This window comes from Oncorhynchus tshawytscha, linkage group LG12, assembly GCF_018296145.1.
Source record: "Oncorhynchus tshawytscha isolate Ot180627B linkage group LG12, Otsh_v2.0, whole genome shotgun sequence".
NCBI lineage: Eukaryota > Metazoa > Chordata > Actinopteri > Salmoniformes > Salmonidae > Oncorhynchus > Oncorhynchus tshawytscha.
The window spans coordinates 24142790-24163897 of NC_056440.1; the positions used below are offsets into that span (position 1 = coordinate 24142790).

The 21108-nt window shown below is 44.5% G+C and overlaps 1 protein-coding gene across 4 annotated transcripts in view; it reads left to right on the forward strand.

Annotated features, from left to right (window-relative positions):
* Positions 1-21108, forward strand: part of slc23a2 (solute carrier family 23 member 2) — a 75525-nt gene that overhangs the window by 25543 nt on the left and 28874 nt on the right. For 2 of the 4 annotated variants that reach the window (XM_042331459.1, XM_042331460.1), the window contains exon 2: positions 18898-19106. In XM_042331459.1, coding sequence (XP_042187393.1) covers positions 18898-19106 — 209 coding nt within the window. Of the gene's footprint in view, positions 1-17210; positions 17339-18897; positions 19107-21108 lie in introns of those variants that run through there. The other 2 variants (XM_024438469.2, XM_042331461.1) reach the window with 2 other exon arrangements.

Sequence of the window (21108 nt, forward strand, 5' to 3'; positions counted from 1 at the left end):
GCATTCAGACATTAAACTCAATGGGAAGGTTGTGTCATTTTAAACTAGACACTGGGGCAGCAGTGACAGCTATCCCAACTAGGCTGTATAGCTATAGCAGAGATGGCCCTTTGCTCTCTACAAACAAAAACACTGTACGGGCACAGTAATAAGATATTACCAGTGGTAGGGCAGTTGGTGATTTAAACTGGAGAGTAAAGACAAAAGTACCATCCAGCCTGTCTTCGTCATTGACTCTCTCTAGCCAGACCGTTGCTGGGGCTGCCAGCAATTGAAGCAATGCAACTCATTGAGAGAGTGAGCAAACTGGAAGACCCAGGTGAGGTTTTCAAAAATAAATTTCCAAAAGTGTTTTCTGGTCTAGGAAGGATAGGTGACTACAAAATCCACCTGAAAGAGGATGCTGTCCCCTATGCCCTTACCACCCCCCGCCGGGTGCCTATCCCTTTATTGGCCAGAGTAAAGGAAGAGTTGGGGAGGATGGAAGAAATTGGGGCAGTGTATAAACTAGAGTCCCACAGACTGGTGTGCAGGGATGGTATTGGTCCCAAAAGCCAATGGGGAAACAAGTCTTCACAAAGCTGGATGCCCGCTCAGGTTTCTGGCAGATACCGCTGTCATCAGAGAGTAGGGCGCTCACAGCGTTTATAACACCGTTTGGCCGTTACTGTTTTAACATTTGGAATCTTTTCCGGTCCTGTGCTATAGCAAGCTGTTGGATGGGCTGAGTGGCGTCATAGTCCACGTGGACGATGTGCTCTGTCCCTTCCGCACACGAGCAGAACATGATGTAAGGCTCACAGCAGTTCTGACCCGACTCCAGGAGACTGCCCTGACACTATGAAAAATGCACTTTTGCACAGTCCGGCGTCTTGTTCTTGGGACACAAAATCAGTGCAGCTGGAATAGAGCCGGACCTGGAGAAGATCAGCCACATTCTGGGGTCTGGGCATATCTGTGATGGCGCTGAAGTCAGGACCTTCTTAGTAGAGGTCGACCGATTATGATTTTTTTCAACGCCGATACCGATTTATCGGCCGATTTTAAAATGAAATATATATATATATATATAATTCAAATGTATACAGTGGGGCAAAAACGTATTTAGTCAGCCACCAATTGTGCAAGTTCTCCCACTTAAGATGAGAGAGGCCTGTAATTTTCATCATAGGTACACTTCAACTATGACAGACAAAATGAGAAAAAAAAAATCCAGAAAATCACATTGTAAGAATTAATTCATTTGCAAATGATGGTGGAAAATAAGTATTTGGTCAATAACAAGTTTCTCTCAATACTTTGTTATATAATGACAGAGGTCAAACGTTTTCTGTAAGTCTTCACAAGGTTTTCACACACTGTTGCTGGTATTTTGGCCCATTCCTCCATGCAGATCTCCTCTAGAGCAGTGATGTTTTGGGGCTGTTGCTGGGCAACACGGACTTTCAACTCCCTCCAAAGATTTTCTATGGGGTTGATCTGGAGACTGGCTAGGCCACTCCGGGACCTTGAAATGCTTCTTACGAAGCCACTCCTTCGTTGCCCGGGCGGTGTGTTTGGGATCATTGTCATGCTGAAAGACCCAGCCACGTTTCATCTTCAATGCCCTTGCTGATGGAAGGAGGTTTTCACTCAAAATCTCACGATACATGGCCCCATTCATTCTTTCCTTTACACGGATCAGTCGTCCTGGTCCCTTTGCAGAAAAACAGCCCCAAAGCATGATGTTTCCACCCCCATGCTTCACAGTAGGTATGGTGTTCTTTGGGTGCAACTCAGCATTCTTTGTCCTCCAAACACGACGAGTTGAGTTTACCAAAAAGTTCAATTTTGGTTTCATCTGACCATGTAACATTCTCCCAATCTTCTTCTGTATCATCCAAATGCTCTCTAGCAAACTTCAGACGGGCCTGGACATGTACTGGCTTAAGCAGGGGGACACGTCTGGCACTGCAGGATTTGAGTCCCTGGCGGCGTAGTGTGTTACTGATGGTAGGCTTTGTTACTTTGGTCCCAGCTCTCTGCAGGTCATTCACTAGGTCCCCCTGTGTGGTTCTGGGATTTTTGCTCACTGTTCTTGTGATCATTTTGACCCCATGGGGTGAGATCTTGCGTGGAGCCCCAGATCGAGGGAGATTATCAGTGGTCTTGTATGTCTTCCATTTCCTAATAATTGCTCCCACAGTTGATTTCTTCAAAACCAAGCTGCTTACCTATTGCAGATTCAGTCTTCCCAGCCTGGTGCAGGTCTACAATTTTGTTTCTGGTGTCCTTTGACAGCTCTTTGGTCTTGGCCATAGTGGAGTTTGGAGTGTGACTGTTTGAGGTTGTGGACAGGTGTCTTTTATACTGATAAGTTCAAACAGGTTCCATTAATACAGGTAACGAGTGGAGGACAGAGGAGCCTCTTAAAGAAGAAGTTACAGGTCTGTGAGAGCCAGAAATCTTGCTTGTTTATAGGTGACCAAATACTTATTTTCCACCATAATTTGCAAATAAATTCATTAAAAATCCTACAATGTGATTTTCTGGATTTTTTTTCTTCTCATCTTGTCTGTCATAGTTGAAGTGTACCTATGATGAAAATTACAGGCCTCTCATATTTTTAAGTGGGAGAACATGCACAATTGGTGGTTGACTAAATACTTTTTTGCCCCACTGTATGTGGGTAAGTTCCTCCCACAGTTTTCTGATACAACCAAACCCCTGAGAGACTTACTAGCCAAAGAGAATGACTGGTCAGGGGTCACATGCAACAGGTGGCGTTTGACAAAATCAAAGGAGACCTGGCCTCAGAGTGCTGGCCCAGTACCGTCCCCACGCGAAGAAAAAGGTATCAGCAGATGCATCATCCTTTGGGCTAGGGGCGGTCCTCACACAGATGCAGGACAACATGGAGTGGCGTCCAATAACATCTCCTGAAGCTCCCGACACAGAGCAAAGGTATGCTCAAGTGGAGAAGGAGGCGTTGGCTATCACTTGGGCATGTGAAGGCTCAGTCAATACCTTATTGGCCTGCAGTTTACAGCAGAGACTGAGCACAAACCACTGTTGGCTCTGTTCGGGACAAAAGCACTGGACGACTTGCCTCCCAGAGTACTGCGCTTCCGCCTCCAATTTACTGAGGTTCACCTAGAAGATGGTGTATGTGCCAGGGAAGGCACTTATCACAGCAGATGCACTCTCCAGGGCCCCAATTAAATGTCCATTATCAGAGGAGGAGCAATGTCTAGAGGGTAAGGGACAGGTGTCCATTAATGCAATAAGGAACAGCCTACCTGCATCTCAGACCAAACTGCAGCAGATTGCAGAGGAGCAACAATGAGACCCCATCTGCTGACAGAGTGCAAAAAGGGATGGCCCAGGCAGGAAGAACTGTCTCAGCTGCTGAAGCCCTATTGGGTGCACCAAAGTGACCTCCACTGTAATGGAGACCTTCTCACGAAAGGACAACGGATAGTTATCCCAGAGACTCTACTACCAGAAATGCTAGACCAGGTGCATGAGGGACACATGGGGACAACCAAATGCAGACTGAGGGCTCAACAGTCGGTGTGGTGGCTTGGTCTGAGTACTCAGATTGCCAAGCTTGGTGGCCCAGTGTGAGGTCTGTACAAAATGTCAACTTTGTCATCCAGAGCAATGATAGCAACGGAGCTGCCAAAACGGCCATGGCAAAAGGTAGGGGCAGATATGTTCTATTGGAAAAATTACACTTATATGCTAGTGGTAGATTACTATTCAAGATACATTGAAATAGCAAATACACCCATAACCACATCAGCTGGTGTTATTAATGGATGAAAGTCAATATTTTCCTGGTCGCTGAGGTCCTGGTTACAGATAACGGTCCCCAGTTCTCTGCGAGCTCCTTTTCTGCTTGGCCGCAGAATATGACTTCACATGTGACCAGTAGCCTCTACCATGCACAGAGTAATGGTGAGGCAGAGAGAGCTGTGAAACAGTCAAGGGACTGCTGAAAAAGAACAAGGATCCATACAGGGCTTTGTTAGCTTACAGAGTTACACTGCATCATGGGCCGTCGCCTGCCGAGCTCCTGATGGGCAGGAGGCTGCGTTCCCCATTGCCTGTCTCGCCGGATCAGCTTAAACTCCGATGGCCTAACAGGAAGGCCTTCGCTGAGAGGGACAAACGGCTGAAACAAATGCAAACTGGAAACTTTAATCGGAGACACTGTACTACGGAGAGACCAGAGCTGACCAAAGGTCAACGTGTGTGGATTACAAACTCAGAGACACCAGCAATAGTGCTGAGGAAAACTGATGCCCCACGCTCCTACGTGGTGGGCACAAGCTCAGAAGAGGTACAAGGGAACAGAACACACCTCCAGAGCTCTTCCAGATCTACCAGCCACACAGACTGAAGCCACAGAAAATGCACAAAAAGAGGGTGAAGGAGAGAATGCTCAGAGCCACAAGTGTGCCCAAAAAGGGATGTGAAGCCACCAGAGTGGCTGAAAGACTATGTTACGTGAAGAGAAAACATACTGTTGGGGACCATACCCAGCAAAAAGAGACTGTACCTAAGTTAATGTTCATACTGTGTGATTTTAATGTTTTCATACTGTTTCAGGATGTGAAGTAGCATGTTAGAGAATAATACTGGTTTCCAAATTGCATTTCAGTTATGCTTCAGTGGCTGTGCATGTTGAGTTCTTGTTCATGTGAGAGGGGAAGATATAGTAGGATGTCCCTTGGGGGTATCTTTACCTAATGTATGACATGCGAGGGTTAGGTTAGTAAACATGCTGGAGCTAGAACCTCGTTGTTGTGCGTCCTTATTTTAGATAATACTACAGCCACCTGTGCTAAGAACACGCTTTGAGGTGGAGCTGGTCGCAGGAATGCACAGGTAGCGCTTAGCCAGGTGACTGACTTTGGGGAAAGTTTTTTTGGGTTGGATCTTCCACCATTCCAGTGGATTGGTTTCACTGTCAGCATTAGGAGACTGAAGGTAGCAGCTGAGTAACTTTTCTACCAGCTGGATTTCAGTAAGACCTGTGGTGGTTGAGCATGGCTTTTTGAAAACTGCCCAGTGACTTTCTCTTTTTAGCTGGCAGTTGTGGTGAAACAGCAGCACCATCTCCCTGTGCTGGGTTTGGGTTTTCATGTCCCTCATTGACTGTCTCTGAGACAGCTCCTGCTTTTATGTGGCCTACCTTCTCTTCTTTGAAGTAATGTGTTTTAAACCGAGGGTCGACCAATGAGGCTATGTCCAGGAGGTCATCTGTGGCTTGGTCATCATATTTCTCATTCAGATAGTCATGGACTATCGTTTTGATGATTTGGGTGAGCTCTGTTTCACCATCAGGTTTCATGACCTCTGTATTGAACAGGTGTAGCACTGACATAAGACTCACCAGACAGAGCATCTGTGTAGGTGGGAGCTAAGTGCCAGATCTTCTTGTCACTGGACAAGACCTGTGAAATGGCTTTCTCCTGTTCCAGTACTCTTTGCACCGTCTTTTGGAGTGATCCCCACCTGGTAGGTGACTCTGTCACCTACTTGTGTTGGGATAGGTTGTGTGCTTTTTGAGCAACAGCTCGGTCTCTTCTTTTTTCCGCGAATAGGAAAAGGCACCTAACAGTTTCTAACACACTCAATTGCTCGATCACCAGTTTGTCTCTACCCACTGTTTCTAAGAGGAATCGAGATTTTTATAAAATGTTAAAATCGCAATAATCCCTTTATGTACAAATGTAATATTTAACTTAATCAGTTGATGAAAAAAATTAAATGCACATTTAGTTTCATCTAACCAATCACTTCAATATTGACAAGCTTACTTACCAAAGGCCAAGTGCAGACTATGTCCAAAACATTGCAGTCGGATTGATTTGAGCAGCCTTCACCATGTTCGCACCACTATCCGTTGTATTGCAGACCTGTCTGTCTTGACTGAGTCCCCAGGAGCGCCAGGTAGCCTAGTGGTTAGAGCGTTGGACCAGTAACCGAAAGGTTGCTAGATCGAATCCCCGAACTGACGAGGTAAAAATCTGTCGTTCTGCCCCTGAACAAGGCAGTAAACCCACTGTTCCTGGGTCGTCATTGTAAATAATAATTTGTTCTTAACTGACTTGACTAGTTAAATAAATAGAAAGTAGGTGAGAGCGTCAATGACCCCTTATGCTATAGTTTCACCCATGTGGTCGTCGGGAAAGTATGATGTTTTGAGGGCATTTATTTAGAAGGTTCCAGTCTTTGTCAATATAGTGAGGCTAATATAAGGCTCTGACGTGCGACTAGACCACAGATCGGTAGTAATAGCAAAATATGTATTTTTGAGCTGTTCCTCAAATGTTTCCCTACACTCGGCGTAGAGTTCAGGCAGTGCTGCGTGAGCGACGTGTTTGTGGCCAGGGAACACGTATCGTACCTTTTCGACTGTGTTAATTGGTAGCATGTCCTTAGCAATGCAATGCATAATAGCATTATGGTGTCTTTTTGATGTTTGCTCGTAGGGCATATACGCTGTCAGTGTTGACTGCTTTGTGCAAACATCCCTAGATTGACTGGTGCTTGAGAGGCATTTATCAATACCGTGGAGCTAACTCAAACTTTCTGCATGTTCCAAAGAGTGATTTTGCTTCAGATGGTGAAACAGGTTTGTCGTATTACCAGACTTTGTAGCCACCTGTCTATGGCACAATTTGCACCGAACATTGCTCTGCTCTTTGTTGGACTGCAGCCGAGGTGAGTAAGACATTTAACCCTCGCAGGGCTACAGGCCCAGACGGCATCCCCAGCCGCGCCCTCAGAGCATGCGCAGACCAGCTGGCCGGTGTGTTTACGGACATATTCAATCAATCCCTATACCAGTCTGCTGTTCCCACATGCTTCAAGAGGGCCACCATTGTTCCTGTTCCCAAGAAAGCTAAGGTAACTGAGCTAAACGACTACCGCCCGTAGCACTCACATCCGTCATCATGAAGTGCTTTGAGAGACTAGTCAAGGACCATATCACCTCCACCCTACCTGACACCCTAGACCCACTCCAATTTGTTTACCGCCCAAATAGGTCCACAGACGATGCAATCTCAACCACACTGCACACTGCCCTAACCCATCTGGACAATAGGAATACCTATGTGAGAATGCTGTTCATCGACTACAGCTCGGCATTCAACACCATAGTACCCTCCAAGCTCGTCATCAAGCTCGAGACCCTGGGTCTCGACCCCGCCCTGTGCAACTGGTTACTGGACTTCCTGACGGGCCGCCCCCAGGTGGTGAGAGTAGGCAACAACATCTCCTCCCCGCTGATCCTCAACACTGGGGCCCCATAAGGGTGCGTTCTGAGCCCTCTCCTGTACTCCCTGTTCACCCACGACTGCGTGGCCATGCACGCCTCCAACTCAATCATCAAGTTTGCGGACGACACAACAGTGGTAGGCTTGATTACCAACAACGACGAGACGGCCTACAGGGAGGAGGTGAGGGCCCTCGGAGTGTGGTGTCAGGAAAATAACCTCACACTCAACGTCAACAAAACTAAGATGATTGTGGACTTCAGGAGACAGCAGAGGGAACACCCCCCTATCCACATCGATGGAACAGTAGTGGAGAGGGTAGCAAGTTTTAAGTTCCTCGGCATACACATCACAGACAAACTGAATTGGTCCACTCACACAGACAGCATCGTGAAGAAGGCGCAGCAGCGCCTCTTCAACCTCAGGAGGCTGAAGAAATTCGGCTTGTCACCAAAAGCACTCACAAACTTCTACAGATGCACAATCGAGAGCATCCTGTCGGGCTGTATCATCGCCTGGTACAGCAACTGCTCCGCCCTCAACCGTAAGGCTCTCCAGAGGGTAGTGAGGTCTGCACAACGCATCACCGGGGGCAAACTACCTGCCCTCCAGGACACCTACACCACCCGATGTTACAGGAAGGCCATAAAGATCATCAAGGACATCAACCACCCGAGCCACTGCCTGTTCACCCCGCTATCATCCAGAAGGCGAGGTCAGTACAGGTGCATCAAAGCTGGGACCGAGAGACTGAAAAACAGCTTCTATCTCAAGGCCATCAGACTGTTAAACAGCCACCACTAACATTGAGTGGCTGCTGCCAACACACTGACACTGACTCAACTCCAGCCACTTTAATAATGGGAATTGATGGGAAATGATGTAAATATATCACTAGCCACTTTAAACAATGCTACCTTATATAATGTTTACATACCCTACATTATTCATCTCATATGGATACGTATATACTGTACTCTATCATCGACTGCATCCTTATGTAATACATGTATCAGAAGCCACTTTAACTATGCCACTTTGTTTACATACTCATCTCATATGTATATACTGTACTCGATATCAGCTACTGTATCTTGCCTATGCTGCTCTGTACCATCACTCATTCATATATCCTTATGTACATATTCTTTATCCCCTTACACTGTGTATAAGACAGTAGTTTTGGAATTGTTAGTTAGATTACTTGTTGGTTATTACTGCATTGTCGGAACTAGAAGCACAAGCATTTCGCTACACTCGCATTAACATCTGCTAACCATGTGTATGTGACAAATAAAATTTGATTTGATTTGACTTCAAAAAGCCAAACCACTTCCAAATTACTGAAACAGTTTAACCCTTTTTATCAGTAATTTCTTTGTTGGAAGCTGGTCCTTCTCCATGGCTATCATTGCCACTTTTCACCTGCATCACTCATTTTTCGTGGTTAATAGTGGCTACTCATCACTCGAGGTGCTAAGTGGTTTGTGGGTGTGTACCTCTCCACGCACATAGTCACTTCTCCACACGTTCCTGCTGCGTCAGAGGTGAAATGGACTGCTGTACCTTATTATTCTATATTGACATTATTAAAAATGTATCTAAATGTTTTTATATTGTTATTGAGGGAAGTAATTACCTCTAATTATTGATTTATAGCCCAGCCCTAGTGTGTACTGTACTATATGGGCTTGGATTCCATGGATAGCTGCTCTGTCACACCACACACACACACACACACCCTTTCTGCCTGCTGTCTTTCTTTAGTATTTAACGCCTTTTGTTGCAGGTGTACTGTATAGATGGTTTAAACCAAGTCATGTTTTATTAGTATTTAAGCTCTTTGTGATGGGCTGTATAGCAGTGGAGCATTAACATAGTTTAATAGGCCTTCCTGGGGTGTTGGTAATCTTTCATTCCCAGACTCTGAGTCGGTGACAGTTGGGGTCTATTGTGGTTAAATACTGCCCCCCACCCCACCCCCGACAGAGTCAACTAATAAAACAGCAACACCAGCAACTGTAATGGAAAGGACCAGAGGGATTTACAGCCAATAGCTCTTATCCCCTGTAAGGATGGAGGTGTCACAATGCCACTCTCTGTCACGCTGCTATTCTCTACAACTGCTTGCATGTAGATTTGTTAGAATTTTCAACAAAGGAGAGTTGGCCGTCTTGACTCTGTTCTGTATCTCAAAGGTTAAGAGCATTGAGTGTCTCCACCAGCAGTACATACAAGAAGTGTTGTAGTCTTGTTTAATTCAAACTGTGTGTTTCTGTTGCTAAAACGAATGGGTGTTAAAAATTATTCCTGAGAAGGGGAAGTGCACCCAACGCTTTTCTGGAGCAGGTGGCAGTGTCTTCTATTGTCTGTCTCTTGTTGCTGGTGAAGCCTGCCACAGCAATTCTGTTTTCACTGGGAGCTCAGTGGTGGTGGCGCTGTGGGTGTAGGGGGTTGTGGGTTTTGAAGCTTTGAGGCTGACAGAAAGAGAGAGGACAGCCCCCATCCATTATACAACACATACATACACATCCCAGCATGGTTCGGTGGCCTCTGACCTCTCCAGGCCAATGCCCTATTGATCCTTGACCCTTATAAATAAAAGGCTCTGCCTTTCATAGGTGACTTAACATGCCCTGTCTGCAACAGACAATGTGGAGTTCCATAATCTAAGTAAGTGTATGGGGCAGTGGTTCCCAAACTGTGGTGGGAGGGGTCGGCAAGGGGGGAGTGCCAAAAGTTTTGATATCAGTCCGGCTTTAAATTTACTCTTGAATGTTGTAATAGTAGAATGTACAAGGTGCAATTTCGATATTTAGTAGTGCGTCATCAGTTCCTCTTGTCATCTTAGTCATTGCATACCTTAGAGAGCTATTTATAACTTGTCAAATGTCCAGATCAACTAGCCCATGTCGGCTAACGTTTTTTTTTTTTTAGGCCCAATATAATTCTTTTTCTCACTCATATCACATTAATACACATTAGACGTTGCAAAATGTATGGAATTGCAAGAAAATGTGCAGGAAATAAGCTTTAAAATGGCAAAATTCTCTCTACCAACGAGGGGTGTGCCAGTTTGTCATGAACAATGCTTGTTAAATAAAATAAACAATGCTTGTGCCCATAGAAATAGACGAGGCGCATGCAGGGGGTGCACAAGATGTTCCCCAATGCTGGATGGGGGGCCCTGAGTGAAAAAGTTTGAACCCCTGGTGTAGGGGTTAAGACTTCATGCTTCCGTTATCTGCCAGTGTAGACAGAAAGCATAAGTGAGTCAGCATTATGTATTTCTGGCCTAGACAAAAACACAGCCAGGACCCATTTGTCTGTATTTGAGGGATGCTGTGTGTGCGTGCCTGCATGCCTGTGTGGGAGGAGATTTCAACCTGTTTAAGTGGAGACGCTGGATGATATTTCCGAGTCCTCTCCATTCCCTGAGTTCTCATGCCAAAGTTAATAATAATCAAATATATTTTGAGGGACTCAGGGGTGCATGGCTGCTTCCCAGTCTTTTTAATGTGTAGATTATAATGACACCAGATTATGAGGTCATGACATATTAAATCCCAAAGAGACATCTTTGAGACCTTTCAGCTGATAGAATAGAAATCCCTCCGTCTCTCTTTCCTTATAAGCATACAGTGGCAAGAAAAAGTATGTGAACCCTTTGGAATTACCTGAATTTCTGGATAAATTGGTAAATATGCATTCAATATAGACAAAAATACAATAACTTGTGTGGTATTAGTTTAAGCACACTGTTTGTCTGTTGTGACTTAGGTGAAGAACAGATCCATTTTTATGACCAATTTATGCAGAAATCCAGGTAATTCCAAAAGGTTCTCTCACTTTTCCAATCCATTTTTTTATAAACCTCTAGCCAGTCGTTGAATGTTTTTGCTCACCTGATTCAACTAATCACTAAACCCTTGATTAGTATTTGAAGCGATTAGATACCAAATGTGATCTATCTCTGAATTTGCCATGATACAACAGTGTATTGTTTTGTATTGTCAGCTGCCTAACTTCAATAATAAAGTATTGATACCAGGAGGTGTGTACAGATGTATCTTTCTTGCGAAGTCTTGGCCATGCTTAACTCTGGACACACATCTGGTGGACTGGGACACACTAGAGCTGGGGGCGATAATCCGAAAATTATCGACACCGACTATATCAATCACTTATCGCAGGCATTTTGCTGATATCGTTCATTACAATAAGTAGCCTAAACTAAAGAAATGTAAAGTTTGAAATTAAATACATTTGCTAGTATGAGTGATACTTAAAACAAAATTGTGACAATTGATGGCTACAACCATCAAAATAGTAGTTTTAAAAGATCATAAAAAACGTAATGTTATAAACTTATTGTTCTATTTATCGTTATTGCATCAATTCAGGATATGTATCGCGATAGGAATTTTTGTCCATATCGCCCAGCTCTAATAAACACACACATCTGGTTGGCAGGGATTGTTTTCCTCCTCCAGTGGAATCTTACATCAGTGTAACACAGTCCAGGTTACCATGGTGATGGAGCCAGCACTGTCAACCCAGGGTATTCTGGGTAGGGGTTACAGTTAGCGATACAAATGTCTCTTCAAAATCATTACTGGTCACATACACATACAGTTGAAGTCTGAAGTTTACATACACCTTAGTCAAATACATTTAAACTCAGTTTTTCACAATTCCTGACTAATCCTAATAAAAATTCCCTGTCTTAGGTCAGTTAAGATCGCCACTTTTATTTTAAGAATGTGAAATGTCAGAATAAAAGTATAGTGATTTTATTTCTTTCATCACATTCTCAATGGGTCAGAAGTTTACATACACTCATTAGTATTTGGTTGCATTGCCTTTAAATTGTTTAACTTGGGTCAAACGTTTCGGGTAGCCTTCCACAAGCTTCCCACAATAAATTGGGCCCATTCCTCCTGACCGAGCTGGTGTAACTGAGTCTGGTTTGTAGGCCTCCTAGCTCGCACAAGCTTTTTCAGTTCTGCCCTAAATTTTCTATAGGATTTAGGTCAGAGCTTTGATGGCCACTCCAATACCTTGACAATGTTGAAGTAATCTTTGGGCTCATTGTCCATTTGGAAGACACATTTGCGACCAAGCTTTAACTTCCCGACTGATATCTTGAGATGTTGCTTCAATATATCCACAATTTTCCTGCCTCATGATGCCATCTATTTTGTGAAGTGCATCAGTCCCTCCTGCAGCGAAGCACCCCCACAACATGAGGCTGCCATCCCCGTGCTTCATGGTTGGGATGGTGTTCTTTGGCTTGCAAGTCTCCCCGTTTTTCCTCCAAACATAACGATGGTCATTATAGCCAAACAGTTCTATTTCTGTTTCATCAGACCAGAGGATATTTGTCCAAAAAGTACGATCTTTGTCCCCATGTGCAGTTGCAAACTGTAGTCTGGCTTTTTTTCAATTGAGATTTTGGAGCAGTGGCTTCTTCCTTGCTGAGCGGCCTTTCATGTTATATCGATATAGGACTCGTTTTACTGTGGATATAGATACTTCTGTACCTGTTTCCTCCAGCATCTTCACACGGTCCTTTGCTGTTATTTTGGGATTGATTTGCACTTTTCACACCAACGTACATTCGTCTCCTTCCTGAGCAGTATGACGGTTGCGGGGTCCCATGGTGTTTATACTTGCATACTATTGTTTGTACAGATGATCGTGGTACCTTCAGGCATTTGGAAATTACTCCCAAGGATGAACCGGACTTGTGGAGGTCTACAATTTTTTTCTGCGGTCTTGGCTTATTTCTTTTGATTTTCCCATGATGTCAAGCAAAGAGGCACGGAGTTTGAAGGTAGGCCTTGAAATACATCCACAGGTACACCTCCAATTGACTCAAATGATGTCAATTATCCTATCAGAAGCTTCTGAAGCCATGACATAATTTTCTGGAATTTTCCAAGCTGTTTAAAGGCACAGTCACCTTTAGTGTATGTAAACTTTTGACCCACTGGAATTGTGATTACGGTGAAATAATCTGTCTGTAAACAATTGTTGGAAAAATGACTTGTGTCATGCACAAAGTAGATGTCCTAACCGACTTGCCAAAACTATAGTTCGTTAACAAGAAATTTGTGGAGTGGTTTGAAAAATGAGTTTTAATGACTCCAACCTAAGTGTATGTAAACGTCCGACTTCAACTGTATTTGCGGGTGTAGCGAAATGCTTGTGTTCCTAGCTTCATCAGTGCAGTAGTATCTAACAATTCACAACAATAGACACATCTAAAAGTAAAAGAATGGAATTAAGAAATATATAAACATTAGGATGAGCAATGTTGGAGTGACATTGACTTTAAAATACACTAGAATAGAATGCAGTATATACATATGAGATGAGTAAAGCAGTATGTAAACATTATTAAAGTGACCAGTGATTTCCTTATCTATGTATATAGGGCAGCAGCCTTTAAGGTGCAGGGTTGAGTAACCAGGTGGTAGCTGGCTACTGATGGCTATTTAACAGTCTGATGGCCTTAAATCGTCTTCAGGATCGGTGGGTCCCCTGCGGGACGGTTGCGCTAATGTAGGTTAATGCGATTAGCATGAGGTTGTAAGTAACAAGAACATTTCCCAGGACATACACATATCTGATATTGGCAGAAAGCTTAAATTCTTGTTAATCTAACTGCATTGTCCAATTTACAGTAGTTATTACAGTGAAAGAATACCATGCTATTGTTTGAGGAGAGTGCACAGTTTTGAACATAAAGTTATTAATAAAGAATTTAGGCACATTTGGGCAGTCTTGATACAACATTTTGAACAGAAATGCAATGGTTCATTGGATCAATCTAAAGCTTTGCACATACACTGCAGTCATCTAGTGGCCAAAATTCCACCCCAGTTGCAATTTAGATAATACATTATGGCCTTTCTCTTGCATTTCAAAGATGATGGTACAAAAAAAATACCAAAAAATGATTTTTTTCTTTGTATTATCTTTTACCAGATCTAATGTGTTACATTATCCTACATTCCTTTCACATTTCCACATACTTCAAAACTTCCTTTCAAATGGTACCAAGAATATGCATATCCTTGCTTCAGGGCCTGAGCGACAGTTAGATTTGGGTATGCCATTTTAGGCGAAAATTGGAAGGAAAAAAAGGGGCCGATCCTTAAGAGGTTTTAAGATGTCCCAGCTTTGATTCCCCTGTACTGACCTCGCCTTCTGGATGGGTAGCGGGGTGAACAGGCCGTGGCTCGGGTGGATGATGTCCTTGATGATCTTTTTGGCCTTCCTGTGACATCGGGTGCTGTAGGTGTCCTGGAGGGCAGGCAGTGTGCACCACCCTCTGGAGAGCCCTGCGTTTGCAGGTGGTGCAGTTGCCATACCAGGCGGTGATACAGTCCGACAGGTTACTCTCAATTGTGCATTTGTAAAAGTTTGAGTGTCTTGGGGGCCAAGCCGAATTTCTTCAGCCTCCTGAGGTTGAAGAGGTGCTGTTGCCTCTTCTTCACCTGAGTTGGTGGACCTTTTTCAGATTCAGTGGTGTTTTCACCAAGGAACTTGAAGCTTATCACCTTCTCCACTGGGGCCCCGTTGATATGCAGTCATGGGTGACCAGGGAGTACAGGAAGGGGCTGAGCATGCACCCTTGTGGGGTCCTGGTGTTGAGGATCAGCAAAGTGGAGGTGTTGTTTCCTACCTTCACCATCTGGGGGCGGCCCATCAGGATGTCTAGTACCCAGTTGCACAGGTCGGGGTTCAGAACCAGGGCTGTTGAAGGCTGAGCTATAGTCAATGAACACCATTCTTGCATAGGTATTCCTCTTGTCCAAATGGAATTGTGCAGTGTGATGGCGATTGCATTGTCTGTGGATCTATTGGGGCCGTATGCAAATTGAAGTGGTTCTACGGTGTCAGGTAAGGTAGGGGTGATTTATCCTTAACCAGCCTTTCAAAGCACTCCATGATGACAGAAGTGAGTGCTACGGATTAATAGTCATTTAGTTCAGTTACCTTTGCTTTCTTGGGTACAGGAACAATAGTGGCCATCTTGAAGCAAGTGGGGACAGCAGACCTGGGATAGGGAGAGATGGAATATGTCTGTAAACACTTCAGCCAGCTGGTCTGCGCATGCTCTGAGGATGCGGCTAGAGATGCCATCTGGACCAGCAGCCTTGCGAGGGTTAACACGTCTTAGTCACGTCGGCCACGGAGAAGGAGAGCCCACAGTCCTTGGGAGCGGGCCGTGTCAGTGACACTGTTATCCTCTAAGCAGGCGTTTTAGCTTGTCTGGGAGCAAGACTTCAGTGTCCGCAACGTTTCTGGTTTTCCCTTTGTAATCTGTGATTGTCTGTAGACCCTGACACATACATCTTGTGTCTGAGCTGTTGAATTGTGACTCCTTTGTGTCTGTACTGACATTTTGCCTGTGATTGCCTTACGGAGGGACTAACTACACTGTTTGTATTCGACCATATTCCCAGTCACCTTGCTATTGTTAAATGTGGTTGTTTGCGCTTTCAGATTTGTGCGAATGCTGCCATCTATCCACAGTTTCTGGTTTAGGTAGGTTTTAGTAGTCACATTGGGAAAAACATCCCCTATACACTTCCTGATTAACTCTGTCACCGTGTCTGTATATACGTCAATGTTATTCTCAGAGGCTACCCGGAACATATCCCAGTCCGCGTGATCAAGACCATGCTTCAATATTGATTCCGATTGATCAGACCAGATTTGAATAGACCTTAGCGCGGGTACTTCCTGTTTTTTTAGTTTTACTCCTTCCTGTCTATTTCTCTCTCGCTCTTTCTATTTCTGTCTATCCCCCTCTCTCTACACATTCTAATCCTCAGGGTATTGTACTTTTGTTCATAAAGAAGTTGTCTTTTGGTTGTTTAAGGACTGTCATCTTTTTCCTTCCTATTAACTGTAGTCATAGGACTATCCCTCTGGGTGAAGGTTGAGGTTATTCTAGGTGCTTCTGTAAAGTTTTGATTTCCCATTCTTGTACATTTCACTTCTGTTTCTCTAGAGCTGCAATGACCGAGGAGTCTTATAACTGACCGTAAACACACTCACACACCACATTCTTTTGTGACTATTGCTGACATTAAAATAACTACTCCCACAATATGCTTATGTCACCTAATAAGACGACATGAACAAAGATTATCTATTATATCGACAAGATAGCCGAGTGACCGCTCTAACAATTGAAATTAATGTCCTCAATGATTGAAGGCAGGTGGATCAGGTGAGACATTCTAGTCAATGAGAGGACAGATACGCGTATGAACAACAGGCACAACTAAGTAGTTGCCGGAATGCCACGTGCATCCACTTATCAGTACTTTTGTAACAGCCTAACCATTACAAAACTTCTGTTTATCATATAAGGCTCATGTAATTCTACACTCTCCATAGACCTCCATAGACCAAAAGAGCTGATCTCATGCGGACAGATTTTGGGCAGAGCAAATGCTCTCGCTTCGCCTCTTCCTCTCTGACATGAATGAAAACTGAATTAACTCTCCCTCACACAAGTTGGGGAGTGATGTGCTACCACACAGAGGAGCAGGTGGATGGAATGTTGTCAACACACTCTCCTCCACCTCCATGGCTCAGGCACGCACGCAGACGGGGGAAACAGAGCTGTGTTAGTTTCTCACAAATACCATTGTGGCCTATGGGACAACTACATACACCACTGTAGTTTACTATGGGACAGACTGCCACTGTAGGACACAGCCTGTTAGGACATTATTTCCATCTCACAAAAAGGTGTGCCTGTGTGATAGGTCTATAGCTGGAGAGGGAGGGACAGAGGATAGAAACCAATCAATCTCATGAATTACCTAAACTGATGAGCGGTTAATGAATGTTGGCTGTCACATTAACAACTATCTTGCCCCCTTACCCCTCACCTGCCCCCCCCCCAGCTCTCTTCTCTCTCTCTCTCCATCTTTCTCTCTCACTTCTCCCACCTACCCCCTCCTCTCCCTCTTTCACCCCTTCCACACAGATGCACCCCGCTGCCCAGCTCGACAGGAGCGATGGGATGTGTCAACTAGGTACTTCACTTACCAACATTTAACACTGACCAGGGATGAGGGGGTTAGAAAACAGGAGGGGGACAGGGGTGATGTCAACTAGGTACTTCACACATTATCCAACACTCCACATGAAGGAAGTAGGGAGGGGGGAAGAAGAGGGGAGGATGGGAGAAGGGTTGGGGTATAATAAAGGTGGGGAAAGGGGGAAGCTCAGGACTGGTTTCTCAGAACTAGATTGAAGACTCACTCTGGCAAAAAAAAAACGTTTTTTTGTTTTTTAAAACTTTTCCTGTTGAATAACAATATCCCCAGGATAAATACAGTAATGTACACACACTTAAAGGTAAAGAAAATATACTTAAAAATTTTTTTTGGACAAGTACAGACTTCATGGAGTAGGCCATTCAAAGAGTTGGTGTCTGATGGTGCCCTCTGTCATCGGCCTTCCCCCTTGGTTGAGGAACAATTGAGAACAGAAGAGGAAAGTCCCATCCACCTCCCCTTCCCCATTTGTGTCATATCAGAGGCCACCTATTGAGACTGGAGTTGGACCTTGCTTACTCCTAGACTAAAATATTCTCTGGAGAGTAGGTTTAATCTGTCATTTTTAAAGCTGGGGAGAGGGTGTTGAGAGGAAGGTTAAGTCTGACAGAAGGCCTTGTACAAGTTTAGAAAGATAGTGAAGGATAACATGCAGGGATAGACACAGCCAAAGGTCTTGTGTTAGAGTAGGGGTAGGGGTGAGACCGGGACTAGTCACAGGGCTAGACTGAGCCCAAGGCATTGTCTTACATAAAATGGAGTTGACATGACACCAGAAATAACACAACAATGCCTGAGACCAACAAACTGACCTCCCTCTCACACCTCTTCTTCCCGCTTTTTATCCCTTTCTCACCCTTGTCCCTCTTTCCCTCCTCAGTCTGTCCCTCAATCTCCTCCTCCATCCTTCCCTCTCTCTGCTAACCTGTTGACTCTGTTCTCCTTTCCACCTTGCCCCTCTCTCTCTTTCTCTTCCATCATCCCCCATCCTCTGCCCTGTTTCTCATCGATACCTGACAGCATACTGTATGAGTGTATACATCTGGGGCTGTGTCCCAAATTACACCTTATTCTCTTTATAGTGCACTACGTTTGAGCAGGGCCCATAGAGCTCTGGTCAAAAGTAGTGCAGTGTATATGGAACAGGGTGCCATTTGGAACTCCTTCGGGGTCTCCCAGGCCCATCCCAGTATCAGGTCTCTCCACAGTCCTGGATCACATCTGATCTCTGCTCATGATCCAGTCCGGGGTGAAGAGGTGGTGACTGTGCAGATACTGATCCCTCAGGTCTGGGGCTCTGGAACCAGGACCAGACAGCTGTCTATCTGTAAACTCCGCTTTAAACCAGACCCTGCTCTCCAGCCACACACCCCCGTGGAGCTTTTGACCCAGTGGGCATTTTCTAGCATAGTCTACCTGGTACAGTACCTACTGTAATACTGTAGTCTGGGTGACATCAAAAGCAGACACAGGAAAGTTGTGTAGTAAATTATCCATCTTTTATCTCTCTCTCTCTCTCTCTCTCTCTCTCTCAGTAGATGACACAGTCCTGGACCATGTAAGGGAGCTGAAGGATAAATCTGCAGTGTTTCTACCAGAGCGAGAGACGGGAGGAGCGAGGGAAGAGGAGGAAGATAGAGGAATGGGCGTGGGGAAGAATACCACCTCTATGTCGATGGAGGGAGGAGAAGGGGCAAAGTATGAGGAGGAGAACAAACACAGCGCAGACTTCTACCCCATTCCGGTACGCTGTGTGTGTGTTCTGTCTGTATGTCTGTATGTGTGTGTGTTCTGTCTGTATGCGTGCATCTACGTGTGTGCTTGCACTGGGGATTTAGTCAGTTAAAGCGGCAATCTGCAGTTACTACATACATTTTTTTAAAACTTATAAATGAATGATATTTACCCATTTGATTCTTAAAGAATATAACTTCTAAATGCCTCATGAGCTTAGTTCAACTGTTCATACCCCATCAGAACCCAAAATAAATGTGTGTAGACACGGCCTTAAAGCATGCTTAAAACTATAATTTAGTTATCATGGATAGTCAGAGCCATGGATGCCAGGACTGTCTATGAATTTGAAAGTGGTTACATTTGTCTAGGCCCATCCCTCAGCTTCTTACCAAAGCAGGGGGTGAGCACTGTTATTGTTTCAACCACATATTGGCCCTTTAAGGGTCATCAAGTTGACACACTAACAGAGGAGTGATGGTAAAGACAGGGTTTGTCCACCATACACAGAGACCTGTCATTAGGATCACTTAACACTTGTCAGGGTCACACAAGCACTGACGAACATCCACACATGCAATGTTAGTCTCCATGTCGTGCCAGTTTTGTTCTGGCCATTTCCTCTTGGTTGGAGCACAGTCCCCTCATGTAGGTCACACCACAAATCAACAATAACGGTTTCCCTAGCCACGCACACACACATAATACTGTACTGAGGAGCCCAAACACCCTCTCTGGGTTTTGAGTCACTCAGAGATTTATGACTATATATCCTGTTTGTTATAAGTATCCCATTCACATGCTCCTGTTACTGAATGGCTGAATAGGACAGAGGTGGATAAAGGGACACAATGGCTATCCTCAATTACCTGTACAGCCAGTCTCCCTCCCTTCTGTCTTTCTCTTCCTCCTTTCTTTGTCTTTCTTTCTTTGCTTCTTGCATTCATTCTTTAATCTCCCCCTCGTTGTCCTCTCCATAGCTCTCTCCCAAGGGTACTAGTTTTGTGACGTCTAGGGATGTGATGTCTGGGGCAGCAGGTAGCCTAGCGGTAAGCTCTTTGGGCCAGTAAGTGAAAGGTCACTTGTTCGAATACCCGAGCCTACAAGGTGAAACATCTGTAGATGGAACAATGCATTTCACTGCACCTTTCCAGTGTGTGCCTATAAAATATTTTTTTCATGAACTAATGTCCATTAATACAAATGACAGACCTTCAGTTCATTCTAAGTTCTCTCATCTGATGGCTGCTCTGTCAGCAGTAATATTTCCCAGCTAGTGAAAGATGGGCAGTAGGATGGAATGTGTCCCCAGGAAAGGTACTCTCACACACACACACACTTGAATGCCAATGACATTTAAGTCTGAACACAAGTAATTTGTTGTTTCGCATGCCTGGCAGACTAGATGCAAAGATGGATGAAAGTATGCAAAGACGCATCCTCAATCAAATTTAGACAAATGCCACTGTGTGTGTGTGTGTGTGTGTGTGTGTGAGAGAGACTGTCCTTCTATACTTTGAACTTCATCTGTGATTTGCTAACCAAGCCACAGACGCAGAACACACATCCACAACAAACAGGACACAACACACACGCACAGTGATGTCATGACCTTGGGTCCCTACAGCGTATGTGTGTGCAGCAGTGTGATAAATAGACCAATGTAAAAATAAGTCACATACACAGGATAGGTGCAGTGAAATGTTTTTTTTTACACATTTCAGCCATAGTAGTACCGTGCCCCTGGAGGGTTAAGGACCCTGCTCATGGGCACATAGACCATTTTTTCCCCCCACCTCGTTGGCTCGGGTCTTCAACTAATGAAGAAACTGATGTACTTATGGCCCAGTATTCCCAGAGATCATTTTCCAGACAAAGTGCAAAGGCTCCCAAAGCAACACCCATGCTGTCCTTTGTGTGTTATGTCTGATAGTTTTGTTAACCTTACCCAATCAGCATCAATGTCCTTGCTTTCCTTGAAATGTTCTCTCTTTGCGTACGTGAGTGTATAT